The sequence below is a fragment of the Rhinatrema bivittatum genome, chromosome 7, assembly GCF_901001135.1.
Source record: "Rhinatrema bivittatum chromosome 7, aRhiBiv1.1, whole genome shotgun sequence".
Classification (NCBI taxonomy): domain Eukaryota; kingdom Metazoa; phylum Chordata; class Amphibia; order Gymnophiona; family Rhinatrematidae; genus Rhinatrema; species Rhinatrema bivittatum.
In genome coordinates, this window is record NC_042621.1 from 31,758,365 (window position 1) to 31,778,215 (window position 19,851).

At 47.6% G+C, this 19,851-nt stretch overlaps 1 protein-coding gene across 6 annotated transcripts in view; it reads right to left on the reverse strand.

Moving 5' to 3' along the window:
- The window catches only part of SPIRE2 (spire type actin nucleation factor 2), a 208,670-nt gene that overhangs the window by 34,525 nt on the left and 154,294 nt on the right, over window positions 1-19,851 (reverse strand). For all 6 annotated transcript variants that reach the window (XR_003857675.1, XM_029608209.1, XM_029608206.1 and 3 more), the window contains 4 exons: window positions 17,202-17,325; window positions 14,829-14,992; window positions 12,991-13,201; window positions 12,262-12,395 (listed from right to left, as the gene is read on the reverse strand). Coding sequence is in view for 5 of the 6 variants with exons in the window: in XM_029608209.1 (XP_029464069.1) it covers window positions 12,262-12,395; window positions 12,991-13,201; window positions 14,829-14,992; window positions 17,202-17,325 (633 nt within the window). In the remaining variant the exon portion in view is untranslated. The remainder of the gene's footprint in view (window positions 1-12,261; window positions 12,396-12,990; window positions 13,202-14,828; window positions 14,993-17,201; window positions 17,326-19,851) is intronic.

Here is a 19,851-nt window from a genome sequence, read left to right on the forward strand (position 1 = left end):
AGGCCCCCGAGGAGCGGGTACCCCGATAGAGTAAGTCCAATTAAGGAGAGGCAGAGTTGCTAGGAACGGAGAGCGAATCCCATCCGTAAGGAATCCCTTGCTAACTCGAATAGCTAGCAACAAAGTAGGCTTTTGTATCCGGAATGCGTGACGTCATCACAGGGGGACGCCCCTGAGGTTCACGCCAAAGAAAGCATAAGAAGCAGGGCTGCGAGGCGTGCGCGCCCTATGGTAGCTGAACAACATGGCAGGATGCAGTGCCCAAGCCGGACCGGGGATGACGGAGAGGACGGCAGGCAGACACTGTGGCAGCCAGACGTCTAACAACCGCGGGAGGAGTCGCAAAAGAGGTAAGGAGGGTGGAGTGGAGACGTCGGACAGCTTCAGTCGTAACACTCTTTCAGGTGAAAGTTGATTCCTTGTCGTGGTCCATTTTATGAGGGGAATGAAGCATCTTCGGCCTCCCTTGGGGTTACCAGTTCGCTGTGGAGTCTTAACTTGGTGCTGGATTTTTTGGCGGGCCCGACGTTCCAACCGCTATGTAGCCTTTCTTTGCAGTTGTTAACCTTGAAGACAGTATTATGTTCAGTGCGTCAAATCTCTGAGCTGCAGGCCTTGTCTTGCCAGGAACCGTTCCTTAGGTGACTCCAGGGGCTTAACAGCTTTGTACTGTTCCATCTTTTTTGCTCAAAGTGGTGTCGGATTTTCATTTGAATCAGTTCATTTCCTTGCCATCCCTGGATAAGGTCAGAGATGCAGAGTAGTATTACCTCTTGCACTCATTGGATGTCAGGAGACTTGTGTGGTATCTGGAGGTTTCTGATCGCCTGTTTGTCCTTCATGGTGGAAGTAAGCAGGGTGCTCCAGCTTTGCAGGCTACAATAGCTCACTTGATTAAGGAGGTGGTCACGGCCACATATGTGGATGTTGAGAAGCCCTTGCCTGCTCAGGGTTGGGCTAATTCCACTAGGGCTCAGGCAGTGTCATGGGTGAAGGTTCTTTTTTTTTTAATATTCCGCTTTTCACAGTGCTTCAAAGTGGATTACATTCAGGTACTGTAGGTATTTCCCTATCCCCAGAGGGCTTACAATCTATCAGGCCGATACAGTTCGACGCGTGTTTTCGACACGCTAGCTTTACCCCTTATTCAGTAAGGGGTAATAGCGCGTCGAAAACGCACGTCCAACCCCCCCGAAACTAATAGCGCCCACAACATGCAAATGCATGTTGATGGTCCTATTAGTCATTCCCGCGCGATACAGAAAGCAAAATGTGCAGCAAAGCCGCACATTTTATTTTCAGAAATTAGCGCCTACCCAAAGGTAGGCGTTAATTTCTGCCGGCACCGGAAATGTGCACAGAAAAGCAGTTTTTACTGCTTTTCTGTGCACCCTCCGACTTAATATCATGGCGATATTAAGTTGGAGGTCCCAAAAGTTAAAAATAATTTAAAAAAAAATTTTTTAAATCGGCCCGCGGCTTGAAAACCGGATGCTCAATTTTGCCAGCTTCCAGATTCCAAACCCATGGCTGTCAGCGGGTTTGAGAACTGACGCAGGCAAAATTGAGCATCGGCTGGCAAACTTGCTGACAGCCGCCACTCCTATCAAAAAGAGGTGCTAGGGACGTGGGCCCTAATTTGAATAATTTTTTTTTCTGAATTGTGCACATAGGAGAGCAGCCTGTGCATGTGATTTTTACTGTATCAGCCTGTAAGTTTGTACCTGAGGCAATGGAGGGTAAAGTAACTTGCCCAAGGTCACAAGGAGCAACAGCAGAACTCAAACCCTGGTCTCCTGGGTCATAGCCCACTGCTCTAACCACTAGGCTACTCCTCAACTTCAATTGTTGTTTCCCATCAATATCTGCTGAACTGTGACATGGTCCTCCTTACACGCATTTCACAGGTTTTATCGTCTAGATGTGTAGGCCTGGGAGGACGCAGCCTTTGCACATGTGGTATTTATTTATTTATTTATTTAGAACTTTTCTATACCGATTTTCCAGTAACAGAATTACTGATCAATTCGGTTTACATTTTGAACAATAACAACAGTGAAAAGTAAATGTCTTACAAGGAACAGGAAGAAAATAACTTGGAAATAATATGTGGGTTGATAACATAAAAAGTACTATATACAAAGCCTAAAGGTGGGTAGAGGCACTAAACAATGGCGTGGGACTGTCAAGAGGGTGGGTATTGGGTTTTGGACTGCCAAGGAGTTGGAGATTGTTAGAAGAATTCTTTTGGTATTCCTTGTGGAATTTTTGGGGTATTCTTTGGGGTTTCAAAGAAGTTCCAGAGCTGAACTTGGATAGTTCTTGTGTAATTCTCTTGTTGGTTGTTAAAATAAATTGAGGTTCTTATATAGCTCTCTTGTAAGATGAATGAGAATAACCTAGAGGGGTCCTTGGCAGATATTATTCAGCAGGCTGATGTTATGGAAAAGCTTGATGGAAGAGCCACGTCTTAAGTTTTTTTTTGAAAATAATGGGGCATTGTACTGATTTGAGTTCTGATGGGAGACTATTCCAGAGTTTGGGACCAGCTGTGGAGAATGCTCTTTTGCTTAACGTTGATTTCATTGGTGGAGTCTGGAGGTTGTTTCTGTAGGCTTGTCTCACTGGTCTAGTAGATGTGTGGAGTTGTAAAGGGATTTTGAGCTCAAGTGGTGTTAGGTTATGTAGTGCTTTGTGTATTGTTGAGAGCACTTTGAAGCGTATTCTGAAATTGACGGGCAGCCAATGTAGGTTTTTTAAGATTGGTGAGACTTTTTTAAGACTTTTTTAAGATTGTGTGAGACTTTCACACAGGAAGCAGGAACAAGGAACAGGAACACGAACAGGAACAGGAACATGAAGCACACAGAAACACAGGAATGATGAGGCATAGCACACTTCAAGAGAAGTCGACCTATTGCCGAGGCACTGGATTGAAGCACAGCCCTTTTAAGGGCTGGAGGTAGTGACATCATCAATGGGCGCCAAAGGGGAATGCCCGCTGTGGGCCCTTTAAATTTGAAATGGATGCGCGTGCGCACCTAGACAGCATCGGATAGAGTCGGCAGTGTCCCTCCACAGGTGGAGGCCTCCTTGGAGCGCAGCAGCTGGCCATGCCATTGTCCCAGGGAGTCGCAGTGGCATCTTGCCACCACCGGCTGAGCCTGGAGGTAAGCGAGGTGGTCTGTGGGTGCAGTCCATGGACCATAGAACACAACAAAAGATGAACCGGAAGATGTGGTGCATTTGGAATTTCAGAAGGCATTTGACAAAGTCCCTCATGAGAGGCTTCTAAGAAAACTAAAAAGTCATGAGATAGGAGATGTCCTTCTGTGGTTTGCAAACTGGTTAAAACAGTTTGCAAATAGGAAACAGAGAGTGGGATTAAAAGGAAAATTGGTTCTTACCTGCTAATTTTCATTCCTGTAGTACCACAGATCAGTTCAGACTCCTGGTTTATGCATCCCTGCCAGTAGATGGAGAGAGAGAAAGTTAAATTGACACTGCTTCATATTCCCTGCAGTTCCTCAATATTGATCTCTACCCAAGCAAAAAACACTTGCAAAACACTTGTAAAAAAAAAAAGAAAACTTGTAACAAACCATTTAAACAAAGTCAGAAAAATCTTAGACTATACCAAGAAAATTAGAGCTGAGTGGACTACTCTCCACCTCCATAGATCAGGCGGGGTGTGGACTGATCCGTGGTACTACAGGAATGAAAATTAGCAGGTAAGAACCAAATTTTCCTTTCCCTGTGTGTACTGGATCAGTCCAGACTCCTGGGATGTACCAAAGTTCCCTACTGAGGGTGGGACCTGGATAGTCCCACTAACAAGACACTCTCACCAAACGACCAAAACTCTGGATCCCCTACATCCAGACGATAGTGCCTTGCAAAAGTATGCAGCGACTTCCAAGTTGCCGCTTTGCAAATTTCCTGTGGAGAAATCAACTGGGCCTCTGCCCAAGAAGCTGCCTGAGACAGAGTAGAATGAGCCCACAAACCTTCCAGGACCTGACAATCCTTAAGAATGTATGCAGACCCAATAGCCTCCTTAAGCCACCTCGCAATGGTAGACTTGGAAGCATGGGTACCTTTCTTCGAACCACTCCATAAAATGAAAAGATGATCAGATCTCCTAAAACCATTTGTGACCTTGAGATATCGCAGCAAAGCCCTGCGGACGTCCAACAGCCTAAGCTCTCGTGCATGAGGCGCAGAAGCATCCAATTCCAGAAAGGTAGGCAGCTCCACTGTCTGATTAACATGAAAAGAGTATACCACCTTCAGAAGAAACAATGGTACCGTTCGCAAGGACACTCCTGAGTCCGAGATCTGAAGGAATGGATTGCGGCAAGATGACCTTTAAAGTCAAATCCTTAAGAGTCGCTCTGCGGATAGGTTCAAAAGGTGCCTCACACAAACCTCGGAGAATGAGATTTAGATTCCAGGATGGATAAACTCTCCTCACTGGAGGGCCGCTACCAGCACTCTAAGAGAGTTGAAAGCTAGGCCTTTGATTAAACCCTCCTGAAGGAAAGACAAAATGTGAGACAACGAAGACTGCAAGGCCTGAACTTCTTTAGCCATACACCATGTCTCAAAGACCTTCCAGACCCGGACATATGAAAACAAAGTTGACGTCCATCTAGCTTGCAGAAGAGTAGCTATGACCGCCTCTGGATACCCTCTTCGCCTCGTCAATTTTGACACCTGCGATATGAGATGTCACTATCTGAACCAAGTGCTGTTCCGCCCAAAGAATTAACTCCTGAGCCTCCTATGCCACCTTTTGACTCTTGGTTCCTCCCTGCTGATTGATATATGCTACGATTGTCACATTGTCAGACAAGACTCTCACCAAACAACCTTGAACCAAAGGTAGAAAGGCAAGTAATGCTAACCTCACTGCCCTGGTTTCTAAGCGATTGATAGACCAAGAGACTTCCTCCGTCGACCAAGTGCCCTGGGCCAATTGTTGCTAGCATACTGCTCCCTAGCGGCCTAGCTGCGAGCAGCCTCTCATCTCCCACGTGGCCTGGAGGCCGCTGATGCTGTTGCCTCATGCAGCCCAAGCACCGCTGACTGTTCCTCCTCTACGCGACGGGCACAGCTGACACCGAGCCCACCTTCCTCGCAGCCTGAGTGCTGCCGCTGTCTTCTCTCCACGACAGGCGGAGCTGCCACTGATGTTGTCCCCCTTCGCGACCCGAGCACCATCAACATTCCCGGTCTGCAGTGGGGGTGCTGCCGCCTGTCTCTCAGTGCGGCAGGGGAGCCGCCACTGATGTCTCCTCTGCGGGGCAGCCACTGCCGCCACCAGCCTCTGTTCCTCGCGGCAAGGACGCTGCTAATGCTATTCCTAGTCCTGGCTTCTTCTTAGGCATGTGGCCGTGCCTCTTCACAGTATTTAAAGGGCCCATGGCCCCATCTGATGACATAATTTGTCGCATCTTCAGCCCTATAAAAGGGCTCTTCGCCAGTCCCTCGTGGCCTTCGCAGGAGCCTGCTTGTTCCTGGATTCCTTGTTTCCAGCTCTTCGTTCCAAGAGGCTTCTGAGGTCCATTGTTGCTTCTTCAAGGTCCTTTGTTCTTCGTGGGAGCTCCCTTGTTTTCGTCCTGTGTTCCTGGTCTCTCGACAGATCCTGTGTTCCTCCCTGTCTGTCTCATGACCTGATATTCTTTGGTTCCTGTCTTCGGATGTTCCAGTCTTCTCCAGTTCCTGTCTTTAGATGTTCCAGCATCTTCGGTTCCTGTCTTCAAATGTTCCCGCCTTCGGATATTCCTGTCTCTTCAGACCCTGTCTTCAGATGTTCCCGATTCTCCAGTTCCTGGCTCCAGGAGTTCCAGCCATGTTTCTTTCCGCTAGTTCTAGCCTCCAGATGACCATCCTGTGAGTAACTCTGTATGTGATCCGGTGTCCTGTTCCCGGTCATTGAAGCCCTGTTCCGGTCAGGTCCTTCTTCAAGCGCTGCCCAGATTCCTCTTTCATCCTGAGCTTCAGTCCTGTGATTGTCCCGCTCTCTGTGTGGTCCGCGATCAGTCTCTTCAAGCTGTGTGGGGTGCGCAGTGGGACAGCGTGATCCGCAACCAGTCCATGGTGGGCTTTGTAGGACATGCTGAGGGGTAGTGCCTGCCCAAGTCTCTAAGTGCCTACATCTCGTCCAAGTCTCCAAGTGCCTATGTCTCGTCCAAGTCTCGTCGTCTCATCCAAGTCTGCTAGTGCCTACATCTCATACTTGTTCTGGAGCCATCATCTGTCCTTGATCTCTGTCCATCCTGTCGCACCTACCGTTCCTAGGCGGCAGGTCCGAAAGAGCTTTCAAGTAGCCGGAGGGCTACCCCAGAGACCAGCATTGTGTTGCTGGATCTCTTCTGGTACGTTCAGGTTCGGCAGAGGTCAGAGTGCTCCGAGTCTTTAGCCTGTCTGCCCGTACTCGGAATCGTCTCGCCTGCCTCAGCGCTTCTCTGGAGTCCTCCTCTGGGGCCGGGCTGTGGCCCAAGGGCACACACTCTCTCTTGAACAAATAACTGCTCTCCCATGCTCGCAACAGTATTACCCAATCTGGGATCTCCAGCTCGACCCCACGCACCAGATTGGATGTCTGTAGCCACCAAGACAGACTGTCCCACACAGGAGCCTCGAGAGACACAGGTTGATGAAAAGCCTCCAATAACGGAATCCATTTCTCCAACAGAGCCCTCTGTAGTGGTCTCATATGCGCAAAGGCCCACGGTACAAACTCTAGCATTGAAGCCATCGAACCAAGGACCTGCAAAAAATCCCAGGCTCTGGGTACGCGTAATTTTAACAAGCATCGAACTTGTTTCTGTAACTTGCACATTCTCTCCTTCGTCAGGAAAACCTTGCTTTTCCTCGCCTTGTATCAAACCAAGCCCCCAGATATTTGAGAGTCTGAGATGGGATTAAGTAGCTCTTTGCCAAATTCACCACCCAGCCTAGCAATTCCTAGCAAGAACCCGCCCCACACAAATGGTCAATCATAGGGAGGGAGAAAAGCCGCCCAACAAAGCCCTGATCTTACCGCTCAAGCTGTTCCTGCTGTACAACCTTTTTTCCAGAATATGAATAACCTTCTGCACCACGGTGTGACAACTGGCTTCCAACTTTGCCTTGATGAACCAATCATCAAGATAAGGGTGCACCAACACTCCCTCGCGCCGTAAGGCTGCCGCCACGACCACCATGACCTTGGAGAAGGTATGTGGCGCCGTGGCCAGCCCAAAAGGGAGAGCCTGAAATTGGAAATGCTGACCCAGTACCATAAATCTCAGATAATGATGGTGATCCCGACGAATGGGAATATGCAGGTACGCCTCCATCAAGTCCAAAGAAGCCAGGAACTCCTGCTTGCATACCGCCGCAATTACCGACCACAAGGTCTCCATGAAAAATCTTGGTTCCTTTAACGCTGCATTTACCCATTTCATGTCCAGAATGGGGTAAAAGGTGCCCTCTTTCTTTGGAACTACGAAGTAAATGGAATAGCGACCTTTTCCTCGTTCATCTCGAGGAACCGGAACCACAGCCCCTAAGTTCTGCAACCTGTCTAAACTCTCCCGAACCACCCGATGCTCCAATAACCCGCAGGGGGAGACCAGAAACATGTTATGAATGGGATGCACAAATTCTAATGCATAACTGTCTCTTATTACAATGAGAACCCACTGATCTTAAGTGACCTTTGTCCACTCCCTGTATAATCAAGCTAGATGACCCCCTATAAAGGGAACAGCAGAGTGGACTGGCTCTATAGTCCCACCTCCAGTGGAAGCTCTGTAGGGCTGACGACCTCCACGAAAGGACTGTCCCCAGGCCTGAACTCAAGGAGAAAATTGCTTCTGCACTATTGGGGCTCCTCTTGCACGACGAGACCTTCTGCCTTCTCGAAAACACAACCGCGATGAAAAAGGTTGCTTGCTCTTAGGCCTGTCCTCCAGCAACTTGTGCACCTTATTCTCACCTAGTTGCTTCTTCAATTGTTCCAGGTCTTCCCAATTAAGAGACATCCTTTGAAAGGCAGCAAAGCCAATTGGGACTTAGACGAGACATCCACCAACCAGTTAAGCAAGCCACAATAACCATCTGGCTGATCCCATAATACGAGACGAAATCCTTACCAAATCATACAAAGCATCCGCTACGTTCACGACCGACACTTCCAAGCATTCCGTCCTACTCTCCTGGTCACCAGACTTCACCTGCCCATCCTGAAGCTGTTGTATCCAGCACAGACATGCCCTTTGCATGAAGCTGGAGCAAATGGCAGCCCGCAGACTCAGAGCGGAAACCTCAAAGATCCGTTTGAAGTGGATCTCCAGGTTCCGATCCTGAACATCCTTCAAAGCCATGTGCCACCAAAACCGCTGCGTCCACCTTTGGAAGAGAAAAAAGCTCTAACATCTGTTCAGGCAAGGGATAAAGCTTTGACATCGCCCTTCCCACTCTCAAGCCTGAATCGGGAATACTCCATTCCTGATCCACAATCTTCTTCACGGACTTATGATAAGGGATCCCCGTCAAGGGGCCTTGAATCCCTTCCAAGACCGGATCCGCTCCATCCATGTCCGAGTCCTCCTGAGGGATTTTTAGTCCTAGCTCCCAAGAACCTGAGGAATCAGAGGACCTAATTTGTCCCTCTGGAACAAGTGAAGAATCTTGGGATCATCCCCTTCCGAAAATAGAATAGCCTCCACATCATCCCCTGGGGCCGAGTCTTCCACATCTGGATCAGCATCCTGATCCCCAGACAACACAGCCTCCGACTCCCTGGGGCACCCGGGGACCCAACAGAGTCATCGGAATCGTCATCCAGCTGAACCAGGCCCAACAGCCGCTGCAAGCTGGAAGGCAGGATCCCCCGGGACCAACTAGGCCCAGCTACAATCTCGTGAGCCACCATGGATGAAGTTGGGAATGCCAGCCCTGCCTGCTGGCATCCTAGCCCTTCCTGCTGTACCAAATAAGTGTTGTGGCGCAGCAGAATAAATTCAGTTGAAAAGTAGCGGGGAGCTGTTGGTAAAACTGCATCCTGACCAACAGCTGCCCCTCTAATGGACCCGGGTGGACTGGTAAAAGTCTCTGGGGAAAATCTCCCTCTGCCTCCAATGGGGCGGGAAAAACCACCCGAGAAGCCAAAATGGCCGCCGTTCCTGTTTCGCCGGAGCCCAAAGAAAACATGTGGCTTGAGCTGTCAATCATTGGGGTTGTAACCGACTTTTCCAAGCCCTTCACCCCCCGAAACGTAGGCAGTACAAATCCCGAATCGGTTTAAGTGTGCTGATGCCATGCCACACACTCCACAGGCCGATCCTCGCACCATGACCATGCCGGCGGGACAAACAACACTCCCCCCCCCCTCCCCGCTGAGCCCAAGCACCGCTGAGCACCGGGGAAAATCAAAGAACCCACCCCATGCAAACGATTGATCATAGAGAGGGAGGAAAGCCAACAGAGCCCTGATCTTACCGCTCAAGCTGTTCCTACTGTACAACCTTTCTTTTTTTTTTTTTTGCAAACAACTTTAATCAGCCCAACAAGAAGCTCCCCTCTCCTAAGGCTGAAGAGAGCTGTCCAGCTCAGCTCAGCCAAAGTTAACCAAGGAGAGGAAGAGACCAAAGTAAAAGGAACAGCTAACCTGAGCCAAAAAGCCACTTAAGCGGCCTCATGAAAAGGAGGGATCTGGGCCACCAGATTTACACCCCACGGAACAAACTGGAGCAAGCCTACAGAGAGATCACCAACCTCCAGCTCGTCCACCTCGACCAAACAGGGAAGGGTTCTCCAACCCCTGGGAGGAAGGCTCACAAGCAAAAAAAGACAAAAGTAGTGCAGGTTTATGCACCAGCCACCATCTGCTGGAGACAGAGAAATACTAAGGAACTGCAAGTAGCACCAAGGAATATGAAGCAGTGTCAGTTTTACTTTCTCTGTCTCCATCTGCTGGCAGGGATGCATAAACCAGGAGTCTGGACTGATCCGGGTACATACAGGGAATAGTCTGTTTTCTCAGTGGAAAAGGGTAAACAGTGGAGTGCCTCAGGAATCTGTACTTGAACCTGTACTTTTCAATATATTTATAAATGATCTGGAAAGAGGTAGTGAGATGATCAAATTTGCAGATGACACAAAATTATTCAGAGTAGTTAAATCACAAGTAGACTGTGATAAATTGCAAGGAGGATCTTGCGAAGCTGGAAGATTGGGCATCCATATGGCAGATGAAATTTAATGTGGACAAATGCAAGGTGATGCATATAGGGAAAAATGCTGTACTGCACGATGTTAGGTTCCATATTAGGAATTAACACTCAGGAAAAAGATCTTGACATCATAGTTAATATTACATTGAAATCGTTGACTCAGTGTGGGGTAGCAGTCAAAAAAGCAAACAGAATGTTAGGAAATATTAGGAAGGGCATGGCAAATATAACAGAGGATGTCATAATGCCTCTGTATCGCTCATTGATTAGACCACACCTTGAATACTGTGTGCAGTTCTGGTTACCACATCACAAAAAAGATATAGTTGCACTGAAGAAAGTACAGAGAAGGATGATCAAAATGATAACAGGCATGGAACAACTCCCCTATGAGGAAAGGCTAAAGTGGTTAGGACTGTTCAGCGTGGAGAAGGGCTGAGGGGGATATGATAGAGGTCTATAAAATCATGAAAGGACTTGAACGGGTAAATGTGAAACTATTATTTACTCTTTCGGATAATGCAAGAACTAGGGGACACTCCATGAAGTTGGCAAGTACCACATTTAAAACAAATCGGAGAAAATTCTTTTTCACTCAATGACAATTAAGCTCTGGAATTAAGCCAGTTAAGTTAGTTAAGGCAGCTAGTGTAGCTGTGTTTAAAAAAGGTTTGGATAAGTTCTTGGAGGAGAAGTCCATAAACTGCTATTAATCAATAGGGAGTAGCCACTGCTTGTTGCTGGTATTAGTAACATGGGATCTATTTAATGTTTGGGTACTTGCCAGGAACTTATGACTTGGATTGGCCACTTTTGGAGACAGGATACTGGGCTTGATGGAGCCTTGGTCTGACCCAGTATGGCATATCTTATATTCAATATTGAGAACCCAACACACAGCTCTACCAATGCACCTTCTGATATCCCAATACTTATCCACAGTTCTGCTAATGCTCCTCACTCCTCCCCTGCAGCACCTACTGCTGTTCTAGTGCTGAGACCCTTACACACAGCTCTGCCAGTGCATTTCACTCTTGCTCTATAGCAACTCCTGCTATTCTGGTACTGAGATCCAAAAACTGCTTCCACAATGCAGAATTGCATTACTTATGGTTTCCAAGACTGGATTTACCCATTTAGCATCTCTGGGTATAGGATGCAAGAGCAGCATGGGAGGGGGTATTTTCTCTGAACAAGGGATACCTCCTTCTCTCTCCTGGCAGCAGATTCTCACAAGCACCGCTCAGTTTGATCTGCATTGTCCAGTCAGATCATCCCCATTCAAGGCACACGGACAGACTGGCAATTCTAATTCACAGTCTTCCAAATACTGGGGTCAATGCAATACAGTGCGCTTAGCCGAGCACACTGTATAACCCACACTTGGACACGGGTTAAATAGGCGCTAATCCACCCCCACTGCAATAGGGGAATTAGCGCCTATTAACACGCGTCCGACATGGAGTGAATGTGATAGCGCTCATCACATGCAAATGCATGTGAATGAAGCTATTACTTATTCACTCCACATTCAAAAAAAAAGTGTGCGTCTCAGATGCACATTTAGCTCTCAGATATTAATGCCTGCTTATTAACTGCTTTTCTGTACTTCTTTTTTTTTATTACTTAAGAAAAAAAAATACCTCGGCAGACTGCATCCGTTTTCATTACTGGCAGACAGCTGGTTATGAAAACCGATGCCAAATTTACCGGCATCGGTTATCGTAACTGGCAGCCGTGACCCCCTAATTTGCTTATAGCATGGCGCCCCCTTGCAGGTGACATGTGCGCGTTAAGAAAGTGGGCGCTGACTTTTCAGCACCTGCTTTCCGCGCTGATTTTTGCATCAGCCTGACTGCCTGCCCGCAAGCTCCCGCACCTCGGACCAGTGCTGCTGCTCAGGCTAAGTGGTGCTTGTGAGAAAGTACCACCAGGATGGAGGAAGAAATGCACTTCTCACCTTGGTGACCCTAAGCAGCTGGGAAATGTGAGCCTGATAGTTACTATCCCTTCTTTCATTCCTTTGGATACTCACCAACCAGAGGTGTTTAGAGCTATTGGCCCTGACAGAGCTGGCACTGGCCTCGACCTTCTGATCTCCAGTGTTAAGGAGGTCAGCATCTGAGCATAAGGGGCTGGATTTGTCCGGCACCATTTTTCCCTTTGGACCTGAAATGCATAGAGAGGCTCAGTCCAACTGATGTTTATTAACTTTTCCTTCTTTCATGGATCCCTGCTCCATGTGGTTTACAATCTAAATGACGTCTGCTGTCTGTCACACTCCTGCAGGGCTCAGCTCTCTCTCAGAGTACAGCAAGGTGAAAGATCTGACAGCTACGAAGGCTGATGTACTAAAGTGTGTGATACAATGGCCCGTTGTCATGCGTGATAAATGGCCCAAGTTAGTCACATGCAAACGAGTTTGGAGTAAATACTGCATTTTAAATTTCACATGATAACACGACCATTGGCACAGAAAACTTAACTGTACCTCCCACAATTCTCCTGTCTTTCTGCTAACAGATCAACTTCACACCAGCACCATAACATAATCTGTGAATCCTGTGTGTATTCAGGTAACATCCTCCTCTGCCTTAACCTGCTTAGTTGTTTTAACCTGATGAAAAGTAGTCTAGAGCTGTATTAATGAACAGGGTAGGACGGATTGAGGATGGGGTGGCACGGTGGAAGGGTCATGGAAATGGATAGGGCAGGACAGGTTAGCAGGAGGGATCAGGGCAGGATGGAGACAGGAGAAATGCACCTTTTTCCTTGAGTTTGGATCCTGTTGCGGCAATCATGCTGCCTGAACGGGGTCTTACTTCAGACTTCCCTGCACCCAGATCCTTTGTCTGGCTGCTTTCCATCTCATTCTGCAGCTGAGTCAAATCATGTTCAGAGAAGGATCGGTCTCGCTTTAAGGGTAGTGGTGAGCTTGTGACTCTCCTAATCTCTGCACTGGGAGATTCCTCCTCCTGAAAAAAACAATGCATCAATAACAGGCTGAGGGAAAACACCAAACCAGTGATAGACTGAGGGACATAGGGACTGATGCAATACCCTGTGGTCAGGCTAGCGCACAGGTTAACCCGTGGTTGGAAACGTGTGTCCATAAACCCTTATAGGGGGATTAGCGCATCCAAACCAGTGCCTAGCTAATAGCGCTCAACACATGTACATGCCATGTTGATGAGGCTATTAGCTATTCCCCCTTATGTAAAAAATAAATGTGCACCCGGCGCACACATTTTTACTCTCAAAAATTAACACCAGCCCCAGAACTGGCATTAAGGCTTGAGGAGCCCCAAAAGTTAACAGAAAAGCAGAAAATACTGCTTTTCTGTAGTTCCTCCAACTTAGTATTGTGGCGATATTAAGTTGGAGGAACTGAAAAAAGAAGTAACTTAAAAAAAATAAATGTCTTGGCGGCAGTCAGGTTAGGAAAATGGATGCTCAACTAACAAGCGTCCATTTTCCTAACCCATGGCTGTGCACAAGTTAGGAAAACGGATGCTTGTAAAATTGAGTGTCTATTTTCCTAACCCGCACCTAACTTCTCCTGGGCGCCTGATGCTGAGGAGGCACTAGGGATGCACAATTTCCCCTAGCACCTCCTTTATAACACAGTGGCTCATTTGCCTACTGCATCGCGCACCCGGGAGAGAAGGATGGGCGCGCGTTAGGAAAGCGGGGAGCTCAATCATAAGTGCCCGTTTTTCGTGTGACGATATTGCATCGGCCTGATAGTGTGTCAGTGACAATTCCAGGGTAAGCCTATATAAGGCGCAGGCCTAGGGGAAGCCCCATAACAGCCACAGGTCCAGGGGAAGTGTAATAATGGTACCAGCCACAGTCCCAGGGGAAGCATCATATCAGTGACAGGCTTTGAGGAAACCTTATACCAGTCACAGACTCAGGAGAAGCCCCTTTCCAACCACAGGCCCAAGGGAAGCCCCGTACCAAACAGAGGCCTAGAGGATGCCCCATAAGAAGCACCGTACCAGCCACAAGTCCAGGGGAAACCCCAAACCAGCTACAGGTCACGGGGAAGCACTGTACCCGCCACAGGCTCAGGGTAAGTACTGTACCTACCAACCTACCCACAGGCTGCTACCACTTATCATTTCTATAATGCCAGTAGATCTAGGCAGTGAGGTACAGATATGCAGGGCAAACCATTTTCAGAGTATCTGTGATCCTGCAGGTTCATTTTCAAAGGGAAACTACCCACAGAGTAAACTGCCCAGTGCACTGTTATACAAGCAGAGGCTGGGCAGAGTTCGGAAGGCTGTGGATGCATGGAAATGTGATTTCACTCACGTGAAATGTGTAGAAAATGGCTGAGAAAATAATTTTTAATGTTCTATTAAGGTTCTTAAGAGACAAGTTTTGGTGGAATACCAAAAGTAGACCCTAAATATGGTTTTTGTAGTATAACTGAAAGAACGACCATCACACAAACTTAGCAGACACTGTAAGAAGGGAGTATTCTGTGCCTGTGCTCTGCACTGCATGCCACAGTCCGGGGCTTGAGAGAGCTGCTGCTTCTCCTGCGTGCAAGATATGTTTTCATTGCCCAGCTAACGGGAAAACTGTTCTTACTTCTGAAATGTTCATCTCCTCCATCTCTGCCAGCGTTGGTGCCTTCAGCAGTACTCGGGGCCGTGGGCGCTGGGAGCTCAGCTCTGGGATGGACAGGTTAATGCAGGATGTCGATTTTATATCAGCAGAACAGACACTGGCGATGCAGGGCAGTGACCCAAAGCCTGCAGGACAAGAAACTGGCTAAGACTATTATCTCTGCCAATATATTCCAGTTAATTTCTGTAAGGAACCCAACACGCAGCTCTGCCAAATCATCCCAGTCCTGAGCCCCTCCTCACACAGCTCTACAAATGCATCTCAGTCCTACCCAGGAGCCCCTCCTGCTATTCCAGTACAGACACTCTACCAATGCACCTCATTCCTGCCCTGCAGCACTCCCTACTATTCTCTTACTGAGATTTCCCTACACCGCTTTGCCAATGCAGCTCAGTCTCTCTCGCTCTCTCTCTCTGTCTGTCTCTCTGTCTCCTTTTGCTTTGGATTACTCCCAGCCAAACTCATTGTAAGGACAATTGCAAAGCCACATTTGGCTTCAAACCTGCTTCCATTAGACCTAAGAGAGGTTGTTAATTACCTTTTGTCCCAATCTAGTAATTGTGAGGCTCTGTTCTGTTTATCTTGCAGACTGATTTATGTGTTTCAGGATTAGGATTAGTAGGGGAAGGGGGTAAGGTGGTTTGGCCTGGAGAGTGAAGATACCATGATGATTAAGAGACCTTGGTTGTATTTTGGATAACAGATTTTTAACCTGTTTATATTTTATGCTTATGATTATTTTTATTTAAACATTATGGGGCGGATTTTAAAAGGCGCGCGAATAGCCTACTTTTGTTTGCGCTCCAGGCGCAAACAAAAGTACGCTGGATTTTAGTAGATACGCGCGGAGCCGCACGTATCTGCTAAAAACCTGGATCGGCGCGCGCAAGGCTATGGATTCTGTATAGCCGGCGCGCGCCGAGCCGCGCAGCCTACCCCCCGTTCCCTCCAAGGCCGCTCCGAAATCGGAGCGGCCTCGGAGGGAACTTTCCTTTGCCCTCCCCTCACCTTCCCCTCCCTTCCCCTACCTAACCCACCCGCCCGGCCCTATCTAAACCCCCCCCTTACCTTTGTCGGGGGATTTACGCCTCCCTCTGGGAGGCGTAAATCCCCGCGCGCCAGCGGGCCTCCTGCGCGCCGGGCCGCAACCTGGGGGCGGGTACGGAGGGCGCGGCCACGCCCCCGGACCGCCCCGGTCCGTAGCCACGCCCCCGTACCCGCCCCCAAAACGCTTGCCGACACGCCCCCGAAACGCCGCGACGACCGGGCCCGCCCCCGACACGCCCCCCCTCGGAGAACCCCGGGACTTACGCGAGTCCCGGGGCTCTGCGCGCGCCGGGAGGCCTATGTAAAATAGGCTTCCCGGCGCGCAGGGCCCTGCTCGCGTAAATCCGCCCGGTTTTGGGCGGATTTACGCGAGCAGGGCTCTGAAAATCCGCCCCTATTTGAATTGTATATTAGTTGAGAGAGGATATTTTAATGTTTTGTACTGAGGTTAATTTGCTTTCTTTATTTTTGTGTTTTAAAATATCATTTGAATTTATTTCTGTTATTGTGATTCACTTCAAAGTGACCGATGGCCAAGAAAGGTGGAATACAAGATGATAAAGTCCCATCCTGGTTGTTCAAATAAGCCTTTCCTTAACCCTCCTCCCGCCCCTAACCCTTCTGCATACCCCCCCCCCCCCCTTGCCAATTTAGACTATACCTTCCTATCCTTATGTTAATACAGCATCCCCACCCACCTTCAAGTCACCAACGATGCAGCAGATATTTATGCTATACATCTATCTAAACCTCATTTATGTACGATATATTTGTTATACAATTCATTTATTATCTGTCTCCTCATATGCTATAGTAGATGTGCTATATAATTTGTAATGTGTCATTTATTTGTCATATTACTATTATATTATATTATTTATCATATTTTTATTCAACTGTTCCTCTTACCATGGTTACCCTATATATATTATTATATATCTTATATATATTATCTCATATATATTATCAAGTGTTTTCTTATATATATTATTATGCAACTGTTCCTCTCCCCTTTTCTCTTCCACCATCCAAGTTCCAGTAACCCGCGTTCAATGTAACTTATCTCTTATCTCTCCTCTCACCTCCTCCAGTAGCCTCCTAGCTACGATTAATGTTAAAGCTCTCTTTACCTTTGTTCAATGTAAACCGATATGATATGATACCCATCATGAATGTTGGTATAAAAAAGGTTTAAATAAAATAAATAAATAAACATGTGCTGCTTAGTAATGGGACTGGATACTGCATGTCACAAGATCCCTACATGTTCTCTCTCATTTCTGTTACCTTTCTGGCTCCTTTTTTGCATCTCTACGGGGCGAAGTTTCCGTTCTTGTCTGATTTCTTCCAGAATCTTTTCATGGAGGCTGCTCTGCTTCAGAGGCATTGGTCTCAGGCTCCTCTCTGATGCCTCCACCGTGCAGACAAAGGAAAAGAAAGGGTTACAACCAGAGAAGGGTGAGTGTATGTGTGTGTCTTAGTGTGACAATGTGTCTTAATGTGCATGTGTGAGTACTTGCCTTAGTGTGCTCGTCTGTGTTTGTGCATATGTGAGTGCTCGTGTGTCTTAGTGTGTATGTGTGAGTGCTTGACTGAGTATGTGCATGTGTGAGTGCTCCTGAGTCTTAGTGTGTGCCTGTATCTTAGTGTGCATGTGTGAGTGCTCCTGCATCTTAGAGTGCTCATGTGTCTTTGTGTGCATGTTCGTGTGTCTTACTGTGCATGTGTGAGAGCTTGTGTTTCTTTGTGTGATGTCTGTGTGCTCGTGTGTCTTAGTGTACTCATGTGTCTTAGTGTGCATGTGAGTGCTCATGTGTCTTAGTGTTCATGGGTGAGTGCTTGTGTGTCTTAGTGTGCTCATATGTCTTACTGTGCATTAATGAGTGCTTGTCTGTCAGTGTGCTTGTACATCTTAATGTGCATGTCTGAATGCTCCTGTGTCTTAGTGTGCATGTGTGCATATTCATGTGTCTTAGTGTGTAAGTGTGTCTAAAAGTACAATTTTCAAAGCCATTTATCCTGCAGAGTTAACCTGCCTGAATACTGCCCTTCTAGTTTTGATGGTAATAAGACAGAGAAAGGACCTGAGTGTTGGTCTTGTAAGAATCACAGAGGAAGCTGACAAGGCAGGAAGTGGCTTAGCATGGAGGTGGCAGAGGCCTATACTGTAACAGGTTCTGGGCAGACTTGGTGGAAAGGGGTTGAAAATTCAGATAAAAACATGGGGGAGGGGAGCTGGTATTGGATTATGAGATGGGTTGGCACAGTGGTACATAGTGAAACACTCAACTGGGCAGACTGGATAGGCCCAGTTGTTCTTTTTCTGCCATCATTTTGTCAGAGCGATGAATCATACGCATGTGCTTCTAGCTGCAGTAAAAGGGGCGGTTCTGAGAGGGTATTTAGGGCAATGGAGTAAAGGACCTGCACAGAATGGCATTTTTAAAAACTACACACATGTTTTTCTCCACCTGCAATAAAGGGAGATGTAAAGTCTGCATATAGTTTTACTTTGAAAATTGCCTACCAGATCTACGAGTACACAAATACCTTGGACTTGGAACCTAGGCAGGCTACTGCCATTTGCCCCAGGAGGAGGGTAGTAATGAAAGCCATTAAAATGCCATTTTACTGTTGCTCACCCTCCACACTAGTAAAAGTACATGCCTACATAGTAACATAAATAGTGACATAGTATGGATGGCAGGAAAAAACCAAAAAAAAGAGGAGGCGGCATCCTCCTAGCCTTCAAGAAGCACCTAAATCTCAAGCTCGCTCACATTTCCTCACCCCCCAAACTAGAAATTGGCCTTTTCAAATCCCCTACGCTACAGATCTGCCTCATATACGCCCCCCCCCCCCCCCCGGCTCCATCGACCGAGATCCGTCCCCCTTTATTGAATTCATATCCGCCAACATCAACATTGAAATCCCTTCCATCATACTAGGAGATTTCAATCTACATGTCGATGCCACTCCTCTCTCCCCTTCCTGTGATGCATTCCTCACCGCCCTCCAAGCTCTGGGCTTCCGACAAATTGTCTCCTCCCCTACTCATCAAGCTGGACACTCCCTCAACCTCATCTTCATCAACCACTGCTTTTTGCCTCCCCACCCCCCCAACCCCCACCTGCTCCCCAGTACCCTGGTCTGACCACTTCCTCATAGAAGCCTCTCTACCACTCTCTACCCCTGCCAACCCCGCCCCCACAAGCAACATTACCATTACCTACAGGAAACCCTGCCCAGGAGATGAACTTGCACTTGCAATCTCCAATGCAGCCCACCCCGGCCAACAGTACCCTTCACACCCTTGACCTGACTTCTACCAAAGAAGTGGAATCCATCCTCAGAAAACTTAGAACGGCAACCCATCCCTCAGACACCATACCCACAAAAACCCTCCTCTTAATCCCAAACTCCATTGCCAAACCCATTGTTGACATTATCAACTCCTCTCTCTCCTCAGACTCCGTCCCAGTTGTCCTCAAACAAGCAATAGTAAAACCCCTCCTTAAAAAACCCTCACTAGACCCCAAAGACCCTTCCAACTTCCGTCCGATCTCAAACTTGCCCTTCATTTCCAAAATTATGGAAAAGATCGTTAATACCCAACTCACTGAATACCTTGACAATAACAATATTCTGCATCCTGCCCAATTCGGTTTCTGCAAATCCCTTAATACTGAAACACTCCTACTTTCACTCACAGACCACATTCTCAGAGGCATGGATCAGGGCAACTGCTATCTCCTTGCTCTTCTTGACAACTCAGCTGCCTTTGACACCATCAATCACAATTACCTCATCAACCGCTTGGCCGAAATAGGTATCTCTGGCCTAGCCCTGCTCTGGTTCAAATCCTACTTATCTAACAGAAAGTTTGCCGTCAAAATAGGAAATGCCAAATCTGCTCTCTACCCCTTATCCCAAGGCT